Source organism: Pelophylax lessonae, assembly GCF_965119305.1.
Source record: "Pelophylax lessonae genome assembly, chromosome: 8".
Classification (NCBI taxonomy): domain Eukaryota; kingdom Metazoa; phylum Chordata; class Amphibia; order Anura; family Ranidae; genus Pelophylax; species Pelophylax lessonae.
The window spans coordinates 2,231,951-2,252,729 of NC_138775.1; the positions used below are offsets into that span (position 1 = coordinate 2,231,951).

The 20,779-nt window shown below is 50.2% G+C and overlaps 1 protein-coding gene across 1 annotated transcript in view; it reads right to left on the reverse strand.

The window, feature by feature from the left end:
- ITPR1 (inositol 1,4,5-trisphosphate receptor type 1) overlaps window positions 1-20,779 on the reverse strand; it is a 163,441-nt gene that overhangs the window by 20,150 nt on the left and 122,512 nt on the right. Inside the window, exons 43-47 of the mRNA XM_082266152.1 lie at window positions 18,570-18,680; window positions 6,304-6,399; window positions 4,075-4,197; window positions 2,147-2,254; window positions 858-1,050 (exon numbers count right to left, since the gene is read on the reverse strand). Coding sequence (XP_082122278.1) covers window positions 858-1,050; window positions 2,147-2,254; window positions 4,075-4,197; window positions 6,304-6,399; window positions 18,570-18,680 — 631 coding nt within the window. The remainder of the gene's footprint in view (window positions 1-857; window positions 1,051-2,146; window positions 2,255-4,074; window positions 4,198-6,303; window positions 6,400-18,569; window positions 18,681-20,779) is intronic.

Below are 20,779 nucleotides of genomic sequence, written 5' to 3' on the forward strand. Positions count from 1 at the left end.
TTTGAAGTAAATTTCATGAAAAACTGAAGTTCATACTTGGGATGACTTCAAAAGGAGACCCCAGCAGAAGCCTAAGCTGCGTGCCCCAGTTGCCAAGGTCTGGCATTGCCCCCGTGGCGCTTCCAACAAAGCGCAACTTTTTTTTGGGGTCCCAGAGCATGTGACACCTAAAGCGGAATTCCGGGTATGGCTTCAATGTTCCATTGGTCCAGCTTGGATTTGTCATACGTGGGGGATGCCAGTGGAAGCTGGAAATCAGAGTAGGTGCTGCTACTACAGGTATCACTTCCAGTTCGGGGTCCTGTGCTGAGCAGCTGCCCTGCTGCTTACTGAGCAAAGTAGATCACCATTCAGAGAACACTTTGCATTTTCTTAATGAATGCAACATATGTGCTGATTGGAGGAGATGGAGATCGTGACATCACCACCTCGCCTCTTCACCTTGCCCACAGAATGCTTTCCATTCATTAGGAAAATGCAAAGTGTTCTCTGATTGACACCTGTGCAGAACAAGCGACCTCCTCTGTGTATGAAGCCGCTGGGATAGGACCCGGAAAGCTCATGGATGTCACCCCCAGTGCAGCGGTGCCGACTACAGTGATTTCCAGCTTCCACAGGGACCAGCCAGATATTGCACCATACTTACACCAAACTGGACCAATGTAACTACTTAAAAACAAAGCCGTACACGGAATTTAGCTTTGAAACCTCAGACGAGGAGGACGACACCCTAGGCTTCCCAAAAAGCCACATTGCCAGCATACTGGAGAATCGGAACACTTTGACCACCAGCAAATGGCCTAACATGGCCCCAACAAGCCTTCTCCTCCATGACTTCTAGACCTCCATCTGCTCACCTCTCAGTTTCTTCTGCCAGTTCATCTCATTAAAGAGGTCTTCTGAACGTTGGAAGAAGTCGTGGATCTTACTCCCCTGTTCATCCCGCTCCGTTGTATAATAAATACGCAGTTTGGACTCCTTGGTCAGAAATTCACAGATACTGGGCACAGGGAACACAATCTGCTCCATGGTGCGGTCTAGACGGACAATCTGAGACACGGCAGAGCAAAACATCATCAAAACCACATCAAGCCTGGCCAGCCCTTATTATTCGCCCCCCCCCATCCCTCCAACACAAACGACTCCCCCCCCCCACCCCTCCAAACCAGTCCATCTCTCCCCGTCCCCTCCAACCCAGTCCATCTCCCCCCCCCCCCCCCATCCCATCCAACCCAGTCCATCGCTCCCCGTCCCCTCCAACCCAGTCCATCGCCCCCCCCCCCCCATCCCATCCAACCCAGTCCATTGCTCCCCATCCCCTCCAACCCAGTCCATTGCCCCCCCGTCCAATCCAACCCAGTCCATCGCCCCCCCCCCGTCCAATCCAACCCAGTCCATCGCCCCCCCCGTCCAATCCAACCCAGTCCATCGCTCCCCATCCCCTCCAACCCAGTCCATTGCTTCCCCCGTCCAATCCAACCCAGTCCATCGCCCCCCCCGTCCAATCCAACCCAGTCCATCGCCCCCCCCCCCATCCCATCCAACACAGTCCATCGCTCCCCATCCCCTCCAACCCAGTCCATTGCTCCCCTGTCCAATCCAACCCAGTCCATCCCCCCCCCCCCGTCCCCTCCAACCCAATTCATCGCCCCCCATCCCCTCCAACCCAATCCATCGCTTCCCATCCCCTCCAACCCAATCCATCGCTTCCCATCCCCTCCAACCCAATCCATCGCTTCCCATCCCCTCCAACCCAATTCATCGCTTCCCATCCCCTCCAACCCATTCCATCGCTCCCAGTCCCCTCCAATTCATCGCTTCCCATCCCCTCCAACCCATTCCATCGCTTCCCATCCCCTCCAACCCATTCCATCGCTTCCCATCCCCTCCAACCCATTCCATCGCTTCCCATCCCCTCCAACCCATTCCATCGCTCCCAGTCCCCTCCAACCCATCGCTCCCAGTCCCCTCCAACCCATCGCTCCCAGTCCCCTCCAACCCATCGCTCCCAGTCCCCTCCAACCCATCGCTCCCAGTCCCCTCCAACCCATCGCTCCCAGTCCCCTCCAACCCATCGCTCCCAGTCCCCTCCAACCCATCGCTCCCCCAGTCACCTCCAAACCAATCCATTGCCCTCCACCCTCACCTCTATCTGGGCCGTATGCTTGGCATAGAATTCCAGAGCCTCATCTCCATCCCCCGTCTGCACACCCGGTTTCAGCATCTGCTGGAGCTCTTTGTTGTGTCGTGCAAGCTAAGAGAAAAACCCATCAATCAATATTGTCACAGTCAACAAAGTTTTCAGCATACGTCAGAATATAAATTGTTAAGCAAATTAAATTGTACGGCCTGACTTTATTAGTGACACCTTCACCCCTTAGGCCGCCATATTTGCTCCTGCAATTGGTGAGGACTCCTCCATAGCATGGAGGACCCAGAGCGGAGTAGAAACACTTACCGGCTTCCCAGATAGGCAAACCAGATGTTGCTCCAGTGACTTTAATTCCGCAACATTTTTTGACTGACAGGGAGATGTGCCTGGAGCTGGCGAGGGGGGGCGACACATTCGGTGGAAAGGGGGGGCTGGGGTTATTCTGGATTTTTTTGCGATTCTAATGTGACAGCAATCGTAGTATGAACTCCCATAAGTAGGGCTAGGGTTGCCTATTGCCGGTACAGACACAGGGGATGGTTTTGACACAGGAAATGGGTCATGGACCCACTCCAAAGGTCAAAGGTCAGGAGTTGTGGACCCAGAGGTCAAAGGTCAGGAGTTTTTGGCTCAGAGGTCAAAGGTCACAGCTCCACCTAGTGTTGGACACAGGGAGCGGCGTAGGCTGGCGCTTCGCGCAGTCGGCCCTAGTATTGGACACATGCAAAAAATCCTGAGGCCCCGTTCACGTCTACGCGTTTCTAAAACGCGTTGCCAACACGCATCGTGCTTGTGTTGCCAATAAGTGTTAAATGGCACCCCAAGCATGGAAAGTGGGCACATGGTTGTGCATTTTGCCACGTGACAAACGCACTGCAAACACCATAAGCTCATCAAAAAAAAAAAAAAGGCGCCACGCTTTTCTCAAAAAAATAAATACAGCAGTGTTTTTTGGGGGGTTGTTGTGCGTAGGGAACCCCATTCATGTGAAAGGCCTTGCCCTATGTGTAGCCCGTGTGAAGGCAAAAAAAAAAATGCAGGAATGCAATGGAGATGTGAATGGAGTCTGAACATTCCCTCTGCCTGGCTGTCACCCAGACGCTTAAGGCTCAGTTCACATCTGATGGCGGGCCGAATTTCCGCTATTCCTCCCGTTATTTCAAATCGCTGCGGGACGAGTTTGAGATGCCATTACTTCCTAGTGGCACCTCAATTGCAGTGCGATTCTGCCTCAATTGTTGCATGGTAAATCGCGCTGCAATCGCAGCAAATAGCAAAGTGCGATGCTGTCGCCCAAAAAGTAGCTCATGTTGTGCATTAGGATTGCAGCACGATTTGGGGAGCCATTAAGAAGTAACGCGGTCTGTGTTTTGCAGCAATTTGAAAGCGTGGGCGGAACCGTGGCGATTCTGCCCGCCATCAGGTGTGAACAGAGCCTTAGTGCTTTGAACCGCAAGGACAAGTCGGTGACCTCCCCCGCTCTGGTTTGGGGTCAGTAACTCAAAACACTGAAAACAAAGGCAGCCAGGTGAGCAGCATTTCCTGAGAGAACAGCGCCCCCCCCCACAGCTTATCAGAAGTTCCCCTTTAAGGCTGGGTGCTCAGATAATGGATGCAGTGAAAATCACGACACTGAAAAAAAAGGGGATTTTTGTCATCGACTGAAAATAAAACCTTCTGAATGACTTTTAGTTCTCATTCAGCGTAGCGCAGTTCCTGTTATCCAAGCAGCCTGGCACCGTGCCCAGCCTGGAAACCAAACCCGCCACTCCACTGCCGTCTACTGAGGCGGGCACATGTGCGCAGATCTGGCACGCCCAGCCGTAGGATGTGAGGACACCCTGTCCATGGCGAGGACAGCCTCACGCTGTGCGAACGTTACATAACACGCCAACACCGCGTGTCCTATGTACAGAACCCACCTGATGTGCCAGGATGTAGATGTTGTGCCCCACATTGCGGGGGGAGGCGGCGTGATCCTCACAGTTCTCCCCCTCTTCAAACTCCACCTCGCCCTGCAGATACGCCTTCTTTATCACCTCCACCTGCATGAGAAAAACAGCACAAAAACATCGATCGTCCGATTATCTGTCACCGATTATCTGTCCCCTCGCCTGGGAGGAGGAAAAGTCCTATTAAAGCCAACACAACAAGAGAGATTCCCGCTAACAGAACTTCCTCTGATGAACATTCCATACATTTATTACATAAGTGATCACATCTACAATGAATACATTCGTTACATAAGGCATAGTACAATGTAGCAGATCCGATCTATGTACATTGTATACATTCATTAACAGGTCTTCATAACCAGAATGAGGATTTCTTTTTTTTTGGGGGGGGGGGGGGGGGTGCTAGTGGGGGGGGGGGGGCATTGGATAAAACCCAGGACAGGTTATTTTTTGCTGCCTGTGTCCCAAGTAAGGATGAGCCGACGGTTCGGTCCAAACACAAGTATGACCGATTATTTAACATTGTGAGCCAAAAATCATGTATAACCACATCCATCACCCCCTGCCCCTCCAACCCCCATCCATCACCCCCTGCCCCTCCAACCCCCATCCATCACCCCCTGCCCCCCCAACCCCCATCCATCCGCTCCCGCCCTTCCAACCCCCGTCCATCACACCCTGCACCCCTCCAAACCCTGTCTATTTGCTCCCGCCCCACCAGCCCCGTCTATCCCTTCCTGCCCCTCCAACCCCCATCCATCAGCTCCTGCCCCTCCAACCCCCGTCCATCAGCTCCCGCCCTTCCAACCCCCGTCCATCAGCTCCCGCCCTTCCAAACCCTGACAATCACCCTCCGCCCCCCTGCTCCCGCCCCTCCGCTTCCGCCCTTCCATCCGCTCCCGCCCCTCCAACCCCCCTCCATCTGCTCCTGCCCCTCCAACCCCCCCTCCATCCGCTCCCACCCCTCCAATCCCCGTCCATCCGCTCCCGCCCCTCCAACCCCTGTCCATCCGATCCCGCCCCTCCAACCCCCGTCCATCACCCCCTGCCCCCCTGCTTCCGCCCCTCCAACCCCCTTCCATCCGCTCCCGCCCTTCCAACCCCCGTCCATCCGCTCCCGCCCTTCCAACCCCCGTCCATCCGCTCCCGCCCTTCCAACCCCCGTCCATCCGCTCCCGCCCCCTCCAACCCCCATCCATCCGCTCCCGCCCCCTCCAACCCCCATCCATCCGCTCCCGCCCCCTCCAACCCCCATCCATCCGCTCCCGCCCCTCTAACCATCTGCTCCTGGATGGATGGGGGCGATGTGGGAGAGGAGGAGAAGGAAAAGAAGGACGCAGCAGACAGAAAAGACACTTTGTGATCTGGACTGAGACAAGTACACACTAAAGAGAGATGTGCTTTGTCCTGATTTCATGTCTGAGGTTTACAAACACAGAGGATGTCGCCATCAAATCTTTAAAAACCAAGAATATTACCGACCTCATTCACTTACATGGCCAGGAATACCAGGGGGGGGGAAAGAATTTTACATCCCCCTCACCTGATGGTTTATGATGCTCCCTAGAATCTATTTTTCACCCCCAGGATCTATTTTTTACCCCCGCCTGCTAGTTTATGATGCCCCCTAGAATCTCCATTTTACCCCCCCCCCTTTCTGGTTTAGGATGCCCCCTAGGATGTCCATTTACCACCCCCCCTTTCTGGTTTAGGATGCCTCCTAGGATGTCTATTTTACACCCCACCCGCCTGCTGGTTTATGATGCCAACAGGGAACGCCGGGCACGATGACAGCCAATCATCTCTCAGTTGGCAGTTTATAGTTTTTCACACACGTTGCAAATGCAATTAAAAATGTAAAAGTAGAAAGCCGATAGCCGGGTCCTCTTTGTGCAGCGAATGTCGGGGAATTTTTTGGTGAACATCGCTTCCATTGCACAGCAAAGTTTTAGATGAATGGATCGGCCGCCCCTCTCTGTCAGTTACAGATTCTCAGCAATCCACAAAAAATAAAAAAAATAAGGGCTTCCTAAGAAAAGTCGTTGGCATGGAAAGGCGATCTTACAAAAACAAATATCTGAGAAAAAAGAGAACTATGCGCCCCCCCCCCCCCCCCACACAGACTTATCGTACAGAAATATTTTTCCTGGGAAGAAGGTGCCCCCCCCCCTCCCCCACCAATTTCCCAAAACTCACCAGCTCCTTCGGCCTCATATTGTACAGAATGCGCTCGGCGTTCTCGCTGTCGTGTCGGCTTTCCATGATGGCGAGGAGAAGCTTGGAGGCGTTATTCTGCGGAGAAACATCGCACAACATTAATGGAGGAGCTCATGGGAGTGAAAAAAAAAAAAGAGAACCGGTCCCAATCATGGAGGCTCATGTTCCCGGCTTCCTGAAAGAACTGAAATCCAATGAATGATAGGGGGGGCGGGGCCTGTAATGGTGCCTAGGCACCCCATGACCACGCCCTGCTGCACTGTATAACAAGATAGAACTCAAGCTGCAACGCAATACAGGATTATTCCTCACCAGTATTTCCGGGTCTTCTCTGACACTTTTTGTTTCTATGTAACAATCAGTCGTTTTTTACTAAAAAATTACTCAGAACCCCAAACATTTTTTTTTTTTTTAAAAAGCAGAGGCCCTAGAGAATAAAATGGTGGGGGTTACTATTTCTTTGGGTCACATGGTACTTGCGCAGCAGTGTTTTAAAATGTATTTTGAGAAAAAGAATTTTAAAACACAGTACATAACCCAATTATTTGGTAAAATATAAAAACGAAGAAAATAGGGCAAAAATGTCACACATTAAAATTGCGCACATCCTTGCAATGGCGACAATCAATGTAAATTTTACTCTCCATAGGCGACGCTTTACAGGTCACCACTTTAGATGTACAGAGGAGGTCTGCTGCTAGAATTACTGCCCTTGATCTGACATTCGCGGTGATACCTCCCTTGTGGGACGAGTGCGGTTTGCTCGCCTTTGCGCACAGGGGCGCTTTTTTTTCTCTCCATTTTCAGTTTTTTTTTTTTTGCACTTGCTTCCAATTTTTTTTTTGGATTACTTTTATTTCTATCAAAAGGAAAGCAAACATCTCAGCGACGGCAACAGGCAGCGAGCCCGGCAACAGGCAGCGAGCCCGGCAACAGGCAGCCAGCACGGCAACAGGCAGCGACACCTCAACAGGCAGCGAGCACGGCAACAGGCAGCGAGCACGGCAACAGGCAGCGAGCACGGCAACAGGCAGCGAGCACGGCAACAGGCAGCGAGCACGGCAACAGGCAGCGAGCACGGCAACAGGCAGCAACAGGTCCTCTTTATGGAGGGATCCCTCCTCTGCACTTAAGAGCATTCAAAACACCAAGATTTTGGGTATTCGAATGCTTTTCATTTCTTAAAAATGGCGCCATTTACATCTGGAGAAACCGGAAGTCCGGTCATCCCTTCTGGATTACCATAGCCGAGAGCCGATCCCGGTATTGTTTGCCTCCTTGACCAGCCAGGGAACATGCCGGAAGGTCGCTCGGGTCTCCCGTTGGGAAGGGAGAGCCAGAGAAAGCCATGGAAGGGGGCGGGATCCAGCAGCTATATATCCACTAGGATTGCTTTTACAAAGGACCAACACGTCTAAAAAAAAACGGTAGCGGAATGACGCCTGCAGCTGAATATCCTCCCGCTACAATCACCAAAGTCCAGTGATGTGCCGCTATGTTGCTGGTCCAGAAGTGGCAATAAAGTACATTCGTCTTATTTACAGAACAATTCCACACTCACAACGAACACATTGGGACAGGACGCGTCCAACCAGTAGTGGGTATCGCCCTTTACCGGGAAAGGTTCTCCCAGTGCCAAGGATGCGGATCTGCACTGCATTACTAATGAGTGCCATAGAACGGGTGCACCGCCCTGTGCCCATTTCCTCCTCACTGGCTCTGGCTGCCCACGGCTGCCATGGAGTGTGCATCACACATGCGCAACCAGTTGCTTGCCTTAGGATTGCCTGCCGCGTGTGTGTGTGTATGTGGGGGGGGGGGTGAGGGGGGTTGCCCTCCCATTTTTGTGCCTAGGGGAGGCTTTCCCTCCTGCCCACCCCTTTTCCCAGTCCTGGTAATAGCCATCATTATGATACAAAGCACTCTCCATTCCCACTTTGCCACGCAGTACAAAGTTGCGTCACGATAAACGACTACGACTCTGCAGTATTATACCGCCCAACCCTTACCCACTACACCCAGGGCGCCTTTCCCTCCTGCCCACCCCTTGTTCTGGCAATAGCCATCATCCTGATGCCAAGCACCCCACTCCCATTTTATGTCACGCTGTACAAAGTCTCATTACAAGGGACTAGGACTCTGCAGTATTATGTGGAATGTGTAAAAAATCAGGTGCGCTACCCAAATGTGTATATGGAAATACAATAGTGTAAGAAATATATATACTATTATGGAATAAAGAAACAATACAAATCGTGCTAACAAAATAGTCCGAAATGTGACTGGTGAAACACCAATGTGCAATAAACGTATTATACCCCGACTCATCCACTACACCCAGGGTGCCCTTCGCCTCCTGCCCACCCCTTGTCCTGGCCCTGGTAATAGCCATTGTCCTGGCGCCAAGCACCCCACTCCCACTTTTGTGATGAGGCTTTGTACAGCTTGGCATAAAGTGGGAGTGGGGTGCATGGCACCCCGAGGATGGCTATTAACAAGGGGTGGGCAGGCGCCCTGGGTGTAGTGGTTAAGGGTTTGGGGGGGGGGTTTAATACTGCTGAGCCATAGTGCCCTATTGTGATGAGACTTTGTACAGCTTGGCATATAGGGCACTATGGCTCAGCAGTATTATACACCCCAACCCTTAACTATACCCAGGGCGGCTGCTCCTCCTGCCCACCCCTTGTCCTGGCCCTGGTAATAGTCATCATCCCGGCACAATGCACCCCACTCCCACTTAATGCCAAGGTGTACAAAGTCTCATCACAAGGACTAGGACTTTTATACCCCTAAATCTTAACCACTGCACCCAGGGCACCTTCCCCTCCTGCCCACCCCTTGCCCTAATAGCCATTGTCCTGATGCCAAGCACCCCATTCTCACTTCATGCCACGCTGTACAAAGTCATCACAATGAGAGACTAAGACTCAGCAGTATTCTACCCCCGACTGTCATTTTATGAGCACCGGTTGCCCTGAGCGGATATTGTCCGCCCGAAACAATGTACACAATTGTCACTCCAATCATTTCACATTCTTCATGGAACCGCCGGGCAAAGAAAAACTTATGTAACAATGTCAGTAAACTGGCCCCACCGAGCCTGGAAGGGACTCAGAATTCGCCCCTCCACCCCATGAGAGGAATGCAGTTCAGCCCGGAGCCACTTTCAGGTGATTTCCACTGAGACAAGGAAACATTTCTATTCAAATCTACAAATTGGTTGAAATGCGTCTATTCTACAAAAAAAAAAAAAAAAAAAAAATAATAGAGAGAAGTCTGAGTGCTTGTAGATGTAGTTCGGGGATACGGAGCCTTGAGACCACGAAATATAAGAGCCTGCAAGGCCTCCAGTGATCCAACAATGGCCGCCTCCAGCATAGTAGATGGGTTTGTACGGTCCGGGGAGAGCCGGCAGTAACCAACTTGGTGGCCATATAATATTTATGGGAATCTGGGAGAGCCATTCCCCAGGAGGGGGTCTCATAAGTCTGGGCAGTTTGTATCTTGGAGGGTGAGGGCCCCACAAGAGGGTGGAAAAGATTTGATTCAGGCGGGTAAAAAAAAAAAAGATTTAGGAATCCAAGATGGCGAGTGGTGGAAGAAGTAGGTAAGTTTAGGTAGGATTTTTTTTAAGCAAATTGACCCAACATGGAAAGTGGCCGCGATTCCCACGCCTTCAATGGACGCCTAATATACTGTATAACAGGGGTAAGATTTAGGGAAATATACTGTATAACAGGGGTAAGATTTAGGGAGATATACTCCGAGGACTGTCGAGAAACCCAAACTCCAAGATATTTAAAATGGTCTACCCACTGAAGAGGGAGATTTGAAGGAGCAGAAGCCTGGGCCTCAGGGTCAATGGAGAAGAGTAAGGACTTGGTCCAGTTAACTTTTAGTCCTGTGAAGGTGGAATAGGTGTTTAACACTTGTAATGCTCCTTGTATGGATGGTCCAGCCTTATTTAGGAACAGTAAGTCATCAGCGTACAGGGCTACCCTCTCCTCCCACCAGCCTACATGAAGGCCCTTAATGTGTGGAGAGGTACGAAGTGCCTCTGCCAGTGGCTCAACTGCATTTGCAGAGTTGGGGAAAGAGGGCAACCCTGACGTGTACCTCCGTGTACCTCCGTGTAGAGAAAAGGGAAGTGAAAGGCCACCACTCAGTCTAACCAAGGCAGTTGGATTTTTATACAATATCTTAAGTCATTCTCAGGGCTGCCATCAGGGGGGGACAGCCCATATACATGTAGGGGGCCCAGGCTTCCTAAAGGGGCCAGGGAGTGGGGCCCTGATGTTCCACCACTGTAGGGGGGGGGGGGAGGGGGGCGAACCGCCTGCTGATCACGGCTTCTTTTAGTTTTGATTTATGGCTGCTCTGTTTGGGATTTCCGCCCATATCAGTGGCGGCCTCTTGTTTAAGCGATGTGTGGAATTCTTCTTGCATGCACAATTGAGAGCGGGGCCTGGTTCCGTCACAGGACGGCATTATCCCACTCCCCCCCTCCACCACCACCACTGACCCCATCCACCACCGCTGCCACTGATCCCACCCAGGGGCATAACTACAGGGAGCACATTTGCAACCTGGCCCCATGCTCCAGGAGGCAGGGGCAGCATATAGAGGAACCGATTACTCCATTTACCTCCTCCAGCTGCTAAATGCTCACTTCTCCTCCTCTCCCTCCCGCAGGCATTGAGTGGCTAGCTGGTCAGGCCCAGTCCTAAAGCCTTGTAAGGGGCCCCAAAATTTCTGATGGCTGCCCTGGTCATTCTATAAAACGTAAAGGAAAAACCCATCCTCCTAAGAACCTTCCACAGAAAAGGCCACTCGAACGTGTCAAAGGCTTTTTCTACGTCCAGAGAGGCCACCACCCTAGAGCCTTGGTTGGCATGTGAAGCATGTAGGTTTGTGAATAATCTGCGGAGATTTAGGTCTGTAGATTGGTTTGTCATAAAACCAGTTTGGTCTGGGTCAATTACTGTAGGAAGCAATTTCTGCAACCGTAAAGTTAGGATTTTGACAATATTAAATAACGCAATGGATCTATATGAAGCGCACAGACTTGGATCTTTAGGAGATTTATAAATCAATAAAATATGAGCATGGCGCATAGAATCAGGCAATTCGCCCTCAGCAAGACGGTGGGAATACAAAGAGTAAGAGAAGTGGCAAGCTGGTGGATAAGACAGATAGGAGGCGGCTTAAGGTCTTTATAGCCTTCTTTACGTATTCGTGTTACCCGCAGTTTAGATATTTGGACTATTGGCAATAAACGTCACCGACCCTCTCTTCTCTGAGTGGGCTATACCTGACTTCAGGATATGGATTTTCAGGAGTCCATATTATAATTGGAATCCATGATTCCTAGTAATCTCAGACGGTTCCTGGCTCCTCTGGTCTCACCTCCCCGGTTTTTCTTTGAATATACAATCATATTACAGAGTGATGAATAGAAAACTCCAGATGAAGCAATTTTGCGAAACATGTCGAGTGTTCTAGCTCAATAGATTCTACCTATTACATGTACCTGTGGTGAACACCGACAGATCCCGTCATAGGACAGCTTCACCTACCTGTCCTTCCTGACGGATCACTCATGGATTTCATCACAGATAACTATGCAATGTTTTTATCTATGTGTTTTATGTAAACTGTATTTGTTACATTCATTGTCAATCCCTGAACTGTTGATTTATTGTTGCCTTAGACCGCATTCACATTGATCCGACTTGTCAGCCTGACAAGTCGCGGTCCTCACGCTCCCATTGTGTAGTACAGGAGCCGTTCTAATAGGAGCGACACAAGTTGCTCCGACTTAGAAAACGGGTCCTGTACTACTTCGGGGGGACCTGGAGGTGACTTGCATAGACATTCATTTTATGAAGTCCGTGCAAGTCGCGCTGCACGCGACTTCACAGGTCGCCCCCTAAGTCAGAGCGACGTAGTGTGAACCGAGCCTTACAGGCGTTGTTTTTGTTTTTAAACATATAATAAAACGTATTTTTATTATATCCTTGTGCCGATAAAGTCCATGTTTTTCCACTAACCAACTCAACGGGAATACAAAGAGGCCAAAATGGGAGCTAGTAATTCTGCATACATTTTATAAAAAGCTATGGGGAGACCATCTTGGCCTGGTGCCTTACCTGATGGAAAGGAGCTAATGGCTTTCGCCACTTCATCTGCCGTAAATGGGATTACCAAGGTTGACCGCTCCATATCCAAAAGCCATCCCAAGGCCACCTGGTCTAAAGAAGAGGTCAGGGAATGCGGGCAGAAATCTGATGGAAGCTTGGGAGGTATGGAGGTCATGGTCGTAATTACGAAAAGCTTCTAAAATGTCTTCACAAGTGGAGGACGTGTCTCCAGTAGAGTCTAATTTCGGAGATTGTGGTATTAGGATGTTCATGTTGTAGTAGTAATGCTAATAATCTACCGTTTATATCTCCTCGTTCAAAGAAGTTTTGTTTTGAACGATATTGCGCAAGGCGGGGAGTTCAGCCAAGTGCAAATTAAGTTCTCCTTGGGAGGCCTGTAAGTGAATAAAGTTTGTGTCACCAGGATACAAATTCTATGCCTCTGCACACTCAGTCACTGATTCTCCCAAAGAGTGGGTGGCAGAATTTAGGTCTGATTTAAGGGCAGCAATGCTGGAAAAGTATTGACCCCTGGTGTAGGCTTTGAGGGCATCCCAAGTTACAGCGGGTGGGGATGAACCCCTATTTATATCCCAGTATTCTGCTAGACGGGGTGAAATAGTTTTGGTCAATTCAGGATGAGAGACCCACAAAGAGGCGTTGCGTGGGGCAGAAGTACAGAAAAATACATCCAGGGGGCAGTGATCAGACAAGCCACTCAGCAAATACAATGCAGTCACCAGATCAGATATTAGGCTCAGGTTCACAAAGGCAAAATCTATACGAGAGGAGGTTTTATGTGAGGCAGAAAAACACGAGTAGTCTTTGGAAGAGGGGCGCTTCCACCTCCAGACCTCGGTCAACCCTGACGCCTGTGCCCACACACAAAGGTCTCCATTAAATTGCTTTGGTTGGATGGACCTGTCCAATTCCAGAGACAATATGGCATTGAAATCACCCATCATTAATATTTTAGCTGGGGAATGGGGGGCAATCTTCTCTAAGACAGCAAGTAATGTCTGAGAGAAGGGATGCAAACATTAACTATATATCTGCAATTCCATAATGTAAATATCACAATAACGAATTCCCCCTGGGGGTCAGTAGAGATGGATTCCACCACACAAGGAAGAATTTTGTTGATCAATATAGAGACTCCCCTAGCAAAAGTGGAGTATGCGGCATGATATGCATTTTGGATTGAGGGTTTTTTTCAAAGCGAATATTTGCAGCCCATAAGATGTTTCTTGGAGTAATAAAAGGTGGGGTTTGTGGGATTTCAAATACTGGAAGAGCAGAGCCCCCCTAAATTTGGAATTTATGGCCGGGAACATTCCATGACAATACCTTAAAGGCTTAAAAATGTTTAAAGATGCCATAAATATAGTACATGAAAATCATAGCCGGGTGACGTGTAAAAGGCGCAAAAGGGTCATCATAGGAGCAGCAAAATGATCATCTGTCAGCCCCAAACACATGGATGAACTACATAAACCATGAAAAACCAAACGTAATCCAATGCGCAACTGCGCGTTCCCTGCCTTTGCCAGCTCTTCTCCCATACAACCTGAGATAACAGGCGGCGAAGCCTGTACCCAGAACAAAAATAAAAAAAAGGAATGACTATTAATAGCCAAAGGCTACGTTTGTGCAAAGTCTAGAGAGATGTGGTAGAGAAGGTAACTTAGTGTTCCAAGCTCAAAAACAAAAACCTTGAGAGGGGGGTTCCGGTCCTTGCAATAGGTGTTAGAATAGGAGGAAAAAAATGGGATTTTTGACTTACCGTAAAATCCATTTCTCTGATGTTCATTGGATGGACACAGCTCCTGATCTTCATAACCATTGGGTTATACTGCCCCCTACAGGAGTAGGACACTAGGTAGAAAAATAATCTGGCTCCGCCTATGGGCAGTCCCAGGAGATAGCTTGTAGCATCATACTCAGAAATACTGGAGGCTGTAATTGGTGCCAAAGGAGCTTCACCAAAGTATTGAGCAAAGGGGGTGAATACTTATGTACATGGCAAAGGGTGTGAATACTTATGTACATGGGATTATTTCCTTTTTTATTTAATAAATTTGCAAAGATTTCATACAAACTTCTCTCACGTTGTCATTATGGGGGAGGGGTTTGTAGAATTTTGAGGAAAATAATGAATGGAATCCATGTTGGAATAAGGCTGTAATATAAAATGTGGGAGAAGTGAAGCTCTGTGAGAACTTTCCGGATTCTCTGTAAATTACTCATCAGTATGGATCTCACTAACAAAGTTCAGAAAGATGGCGTTCCTCCTCAAGTCCCAGCTAGCTGACCGAATCCAATCATGAGGCCAACCAATCCATGAACCCGATCTGGATGGTATCTCAGTCCAGGAAGTAGATGGTGACCCTGGATGATGCCTGAACAAAGATGGTGCCGCCGGGGGGGGGGGAGGGGGTGTGCATGTCTGATGACCGGTCCTCTCTAGGAATTAGTGAGATCAGCTGGTTGGAATGCATAGAAATGAAGATGAAATATTAGTCATGTGACACAATAATCTGCAGGTTCCTGTAAGTCCTTCCAGTAAAGAATTCTCAGTGACAATCTGCCCCCCCCCTCCCCCGCCGGAGGACTCATCACGTCCTCGGAGAATGTAACAAACGTCCCTTTGACAGGTAGAATAATGCGGTTACATAACCGATGCGGGGTGCCAGGAGCTGCACTTCCTCTTCAGTAACAAATCTTTGGCAGCTTCAGGATTTCTCAGCTAATTGAAAGTTCCCGGTGTGGTCAGTTTATGGCGAGCGCACAGTGATTAGGAAACGCCATCTGCGTCGCTTGGTGAGCACAGCCAGGCGATGAGCCGGGGATGCACAGGACAAAATACCCCCCCCCGGGGGACTAAAGGGGAACCCTGAATGGAGGGGGGGGGGGGGAGAGAAGCAGGACGATCAATCTCCCCCCCCCCCCCCCCCAGGGGACTAAAGGGGAACCCTGAATGGAGGGGGGGGGTGAGATGATCACATGACACCTTCTGATGTCCAATGAGTGAGGATCACCGGAGAGAAGGCGGTGCCATGCTCTTGTTGGGTGCTCATCGGCTCCGAGCTTCTCCGCTCCTGAAATAAAAACAAACAATCTCTGTACATAGACAGGTGAAGGGTCAGCCATGACACCGCCACATGATAACCGACCACCGCGCCAACGCCAAACATGCGCAATTCTGAGCTTCCATCACCCGCGCCTAAAGCTGAACTCCGGGCATGAAAAATTCCTCTATAGACACACAGGGGAGAAATCCACCAAATAACTCCACAAACCCAGATATTACCTTGTAAAGGGAGCAGTGACATCATTACAGGGCTGTACATAGTCTGTGGGAGGGGCCCAGTGAGTTCCAACCAACTACAGGAGGGGGTGGAGAACAAGACCAGCCCCCCTGCACAAGGAGAGAGAGCAGAGCTGTGGGAGGGGCCCATTATGTGTGGGGGGTGATGGGTATTATAGGTGGGGAGATTTGGGGGAGGGAATGATGGGTATGTGTGAAGGGATTTGAGGGGTGATGGTTATGCGAGGGGGATAATCAGTATTATGTGTGGGGAGATTGGGGGTGGGGTAATGGTTATGTGTGGGGTGATAGGTATATGTGAGATTTAGGGGGGAGATGGGTATTGTGTAGGAGGGATTTGGGGGGGGGGGTGATGGGCATTATGTGTGGGGGATGGGTATTATAGATTATATGTGGGGGGATTTTGGTGGGTGGAGGTTGATATGTGTGGGGAGATTGGGGGGGGGGGTGATGGGTATTGTGTGGGAGGGATTTGGGACGGGTGATAGGCATTATGTGTGGGGAGATGAGGGGGGGTGGGTATTATATGAGTGGGGAGATTGGTGGGGGGGGGGGGGTGATGGGTATTATGAGTGTGCAGATGGGGGGGGGGGGGTTTATGTGTGTGTGTGGGGGGGGAATGTGAAGAACTCCATGTGGTTATACAGAACACTTTCATCGGAATGTAACATTTCCTTGCAGGAATAATAGGAGTTAAATGAATTAATTAGTAACATTGTATCAGCGGGGTCCGGTGATGTAACATTGTATCAGCGGGGTCCGGTGATGTAACATTGTATCAGCGGGGTCCGGTGATGTAACATTGTATCAGCGGGGTCCGGTAATGTAACATTGTATCAGCGGGGTCCGGTGATGTAACATTGTATCAGCGGGGTCCGGTGATATAACAGCCCCGATCTCTGACCCCACCCCCAGTAGGAATCCAGACTGCTACAAATCACATTTCATGCCAGTCGTTGGATGACGCAGAAAAGACGACGGAGGCCAAGAAGATGGATTTCACTTACGTGAGATGAGAGTTACATAACAAATCTGCGGGACACAAAACACCGCTGACATCCGAGACCGCCAGCACCAATCAGGAAAGAAGATTAGTGACCACAGCCGAAGGTGCCGAGCAAACCTGTGCTGTGCCGTCCACTGACTGCCCGCCTCTTTACCAGGATTGGGCAGAATTAAGAGTTAATTTGCCTGAGATTTAGGGGAAAAAAAAAAAATCTGAATATTTTGGCGAAGTTTTTCTATTTCTACAAAACAGTAAATATCAAATCAGGAAAGAGAAATGACGGTCAGACTCCAGAGCTCCGCTCTTCAAAGTTTTTAGGAACATTTTGCTCCCAAACAGATTCTATAATTTTAGAGCGCGATCAACGCCGTACAGCTCTGCGCCCCGCCACCCTCCACACCCCGCCTACCCAAACTTCCCAGGAAGGAGCCCGCACTGTGCACGCCACACAAACATCACCTGACCATATACGTACAGACTACATGTCCCATGATCCCTTGCAAGCATCCTGTACAGTTCCCGCATGCTCCGCTTCTGCAGACTTTTTATTGGTCCCAGCCGGGAGCATGCAGGTCAGGGGGGACTACACTGGGGCCCCCAAGCAATTCTGCAAGGCAGGGTAGCCGCCCTGTAAATGGAAGAGTTACTGGAAAGTTGTCTCCTTTTCTAAACAAGCATTAAGAAACGAGTCAGAAAATCAGAAATTAGTGAGTGACGCTACTGACAGCCCCTCCCCTTCAGTCTACTGCCCCTCCCCTTCAGTCTACTGCCCCTCCCCTTCAGTCTTGCACAGGTGTAGCGGCTCCTCTCCGGGACTGAAACGGCTTCCTCTGATGTCACCGCACACTGTGAGCTTCTCACCATGTGCATTGGAAGGTGCAGTAAGTCATGTAGGGCCCACCTCATTTCCTGGCTGGAGGACGTCCAGTATCCTTTAATACTTTCTTCCCCAGCTTATAACTAGCCCTGCCCCTTTCATTCATTGGATTTCAGTTCTTTCAAAGGTTCAGCATCACCCAAATACCAGGGAACGTCCACTCCTCCAGACACCCACCCATCAAGGCGGTTTGATATTTGTATACTCCTCCCACTGCTTACATCAGGACTGAGAGGTGTACTGAGGGGGGGTGCTGGGAATTTTTCCAGGAAGCTACATACATATGGCGGCACTGCAGGGGAACGGGGCACACAGGGGTCCCAGACAGCAGGGGGAAGGGGGCACAAAGGGGTCCCAGACAGCAGGGGGAAGGGGGCACAGATACTAGAACTGATCCTCCTGCAGCGTAGCACCACAAAACAGTCACAAGCATCAGCGATGGGACAGTACAGCCGGCCCTTCTGCTCGGCCGGTGCCCAGGCCCCCCATTTTCAACTGATGAGGCCTGGGCCCAGTACAGGAGAGCTGGCTGTACTGCCCGATCTGTCTGCATTGCAATAGAAGCGCACAGCAACCCAGTGATGACATCACAGTGTATAAAATAAAGAATGTAAAAACAGAGATTTTGTTTAAAAAATGAATTGGGAAGCAGATTACATTTCAGCTTTAATCTGATGGCTCAGCGGGTGCAGCACTTGGTGGTGTAAGAGTTGGGTAACCGGTTCTTAATGGCTTCTGAAGATTATTTTTGGTTCAGTTCTTGTGCCAAAAATGGCTTCTTATTTGAAGTTTTTTTTTTCGTAGGAAGAGAGCATTGGAAAAACAAAAAAATAAAAAGCATACAAAAACCACACACAGGATGGGGATTGGCAGAAGACATGCGGAGGTTCCCACCTTGAGCTCCAGCACCAGGTCCATCCTCTTGCGGCCCAGCGGGTTGATGTCATTCAGGATCAATGCTGTGATGATGTCGATGCCATTGGACTCGTGGGTGGCGATGCAGTTCTGAAGGGTACAGGAGGGGGGGGAGGGTTAGCAGTTTTGTAGCAGGTACAGAAATGTATGGCAACACATAGAAAACCAACTGCAAAAATCACAAACTGCAGCCTCTGCCCCTGCCATCGCAGCCCCCACCCATGCCATCGCAGCCCCTTCCCACGCCATCGCAGCCCCTGCCCCGACCCTTGCAGCCCCTGCCATCGCAGCCCCCGCCCATACCATGGTAGCCCCCGCCCTCGCAGCCCATACCATCGCAGCCCCCGCCGCCCCTGCCCCCGACCCTCGCAGCCTTGCCCTCACAGCCCCCGCCCATACCATCGTAGCCCCCACCCTCGCAGCCCCTGCCCATACCATCGCAGCCCCCGCCCCCGACCCTCGCAGCCTTGCCCTCACAGCCCCCGCCCATACCATCGTAGCCCCCACCCTCGCAGCCCCCGCCCATACCATCGCAGCCCCCGCCCTCGCAGCCCCCACCATCGCAGCCCACGCCATCGCAGCCCCCACCCATACCATCGTAGCCCCCGCCCTCGCAGCCCCCGCCCAAGCTATGCAATGACCATCTTGCTCCCGAGACTGGTACCTGCCTGGAGAAGTATTACAGATACAACAGTAACAATGTAGCAGCTACAAAAACCATAGAAATCTGAATTCTGATACATAGTTGCTGCTCTGACACATTTGCAGGCTGACCATAGACACAAAGTTGGTTTTGCAGAAGGCGGAGCAAACCCCGGATAAAATCCACCAAACCAGAATATAGCGCTGAACCCCATAGAAATCTAGAGAAGATGAATCTTTTTTGTTTGGGACGTTTCTATGCCGTTTGCAAGCTTTTGATTAAGAAAGTGTATGGGGGAGCTGGGCACTGCCAAGGGGGACATCAACCAATGCAAAACCAGCAGGGAGTGGGTCACATAAAATAGGTTATATTTTTTATCATTACTTACCTAGGTGGGTGCTGCACCTGTAGCTCTAAGACTGAGAACCGAGCAAGTAAACACCGCCGATCGCTCGGTTCTCACAACTCCCTGACTGTCAGTCACCGGCTCTCTGCTCTGTCCCCTCCCCCTCCTCTCTTACTGGAGCACTGGGCAGTGGAGGGGCGGGGGGTTGCCGGCTCAGGCTCTCAGTGGCTCGCTAAGCCGGGGGATGGTCCAGGCATGTGGGCGGATCCTGACCATATGGTTGCGATCTTTCTCGAGCCTGGATTGGCTCTGATGACAGCTGACAGTGGGCTTCAACCTGCTGTCTGCTGAGAACGGGTCAAAAGGAGTGCAGAACGAACTACACCCCTGTGATCCACAGGAGAAAGAGTGAAACAAGCTTTTAGGAACAATTTTTGGTGCCTCAGGTCAAAGGAAATGGGACTTTAAGGGCTCAGTAAAATAGTGTGTTTATTAAAAATATATTGATTTGCTGTTAGCAAAAATTATAATACAAACAAAATAACACAATGAGTGCCAATGGGCTATAGACCCATGTGAGGAAGTGAAAATGAAACGAAAGGTGACAAAGTGAAAATGGTGACTTTTTTGAAACTCTGTCTGTTTGGGCTCAGAAGTGTGAGCTTGTTGAGAGAGAGTATCTTGTCGAACTTCCGACGCGTTTCGGCATATTAGTATATTGCCTTTATCAAGGAAGCGGGGAGAGTTCACCATATCTGGAAAATATATAGTGAATATATATTAAGATATATAGTATAGCACTATTTACAAAAATAGTGAATAATGAGGTAAGCACATACATGTGACTAAGCGGTCAGGTCCCAGCCTGGATTGGCTCTGATGACAGCTGACTTCAACCTGCTGTCTGCTGAGAACGGGTCAAAAGGAGTGCAGAACGAACTACACCCCTGTGATCCACAGGAGAAAGAGTGAAACAAGCTTTGGCTGTACTTCTCCTTCAAGGTTTAAAGCGGCTGTAAACCTCCGAGATGAAAAATAAGCAAAGCATATCCTTCTATAGGGTGTATTTACCTCCATTCAAAGCACTGAGTGCGATTCTGGTCTGCTCTCTCCTCCCTCTGCTGTCTGTACAAGTCACTTCTGACAGTCTATGGGGACACCAGACAATCCCAGGAGAAGGCCCTGCTCCACCCCACCTTC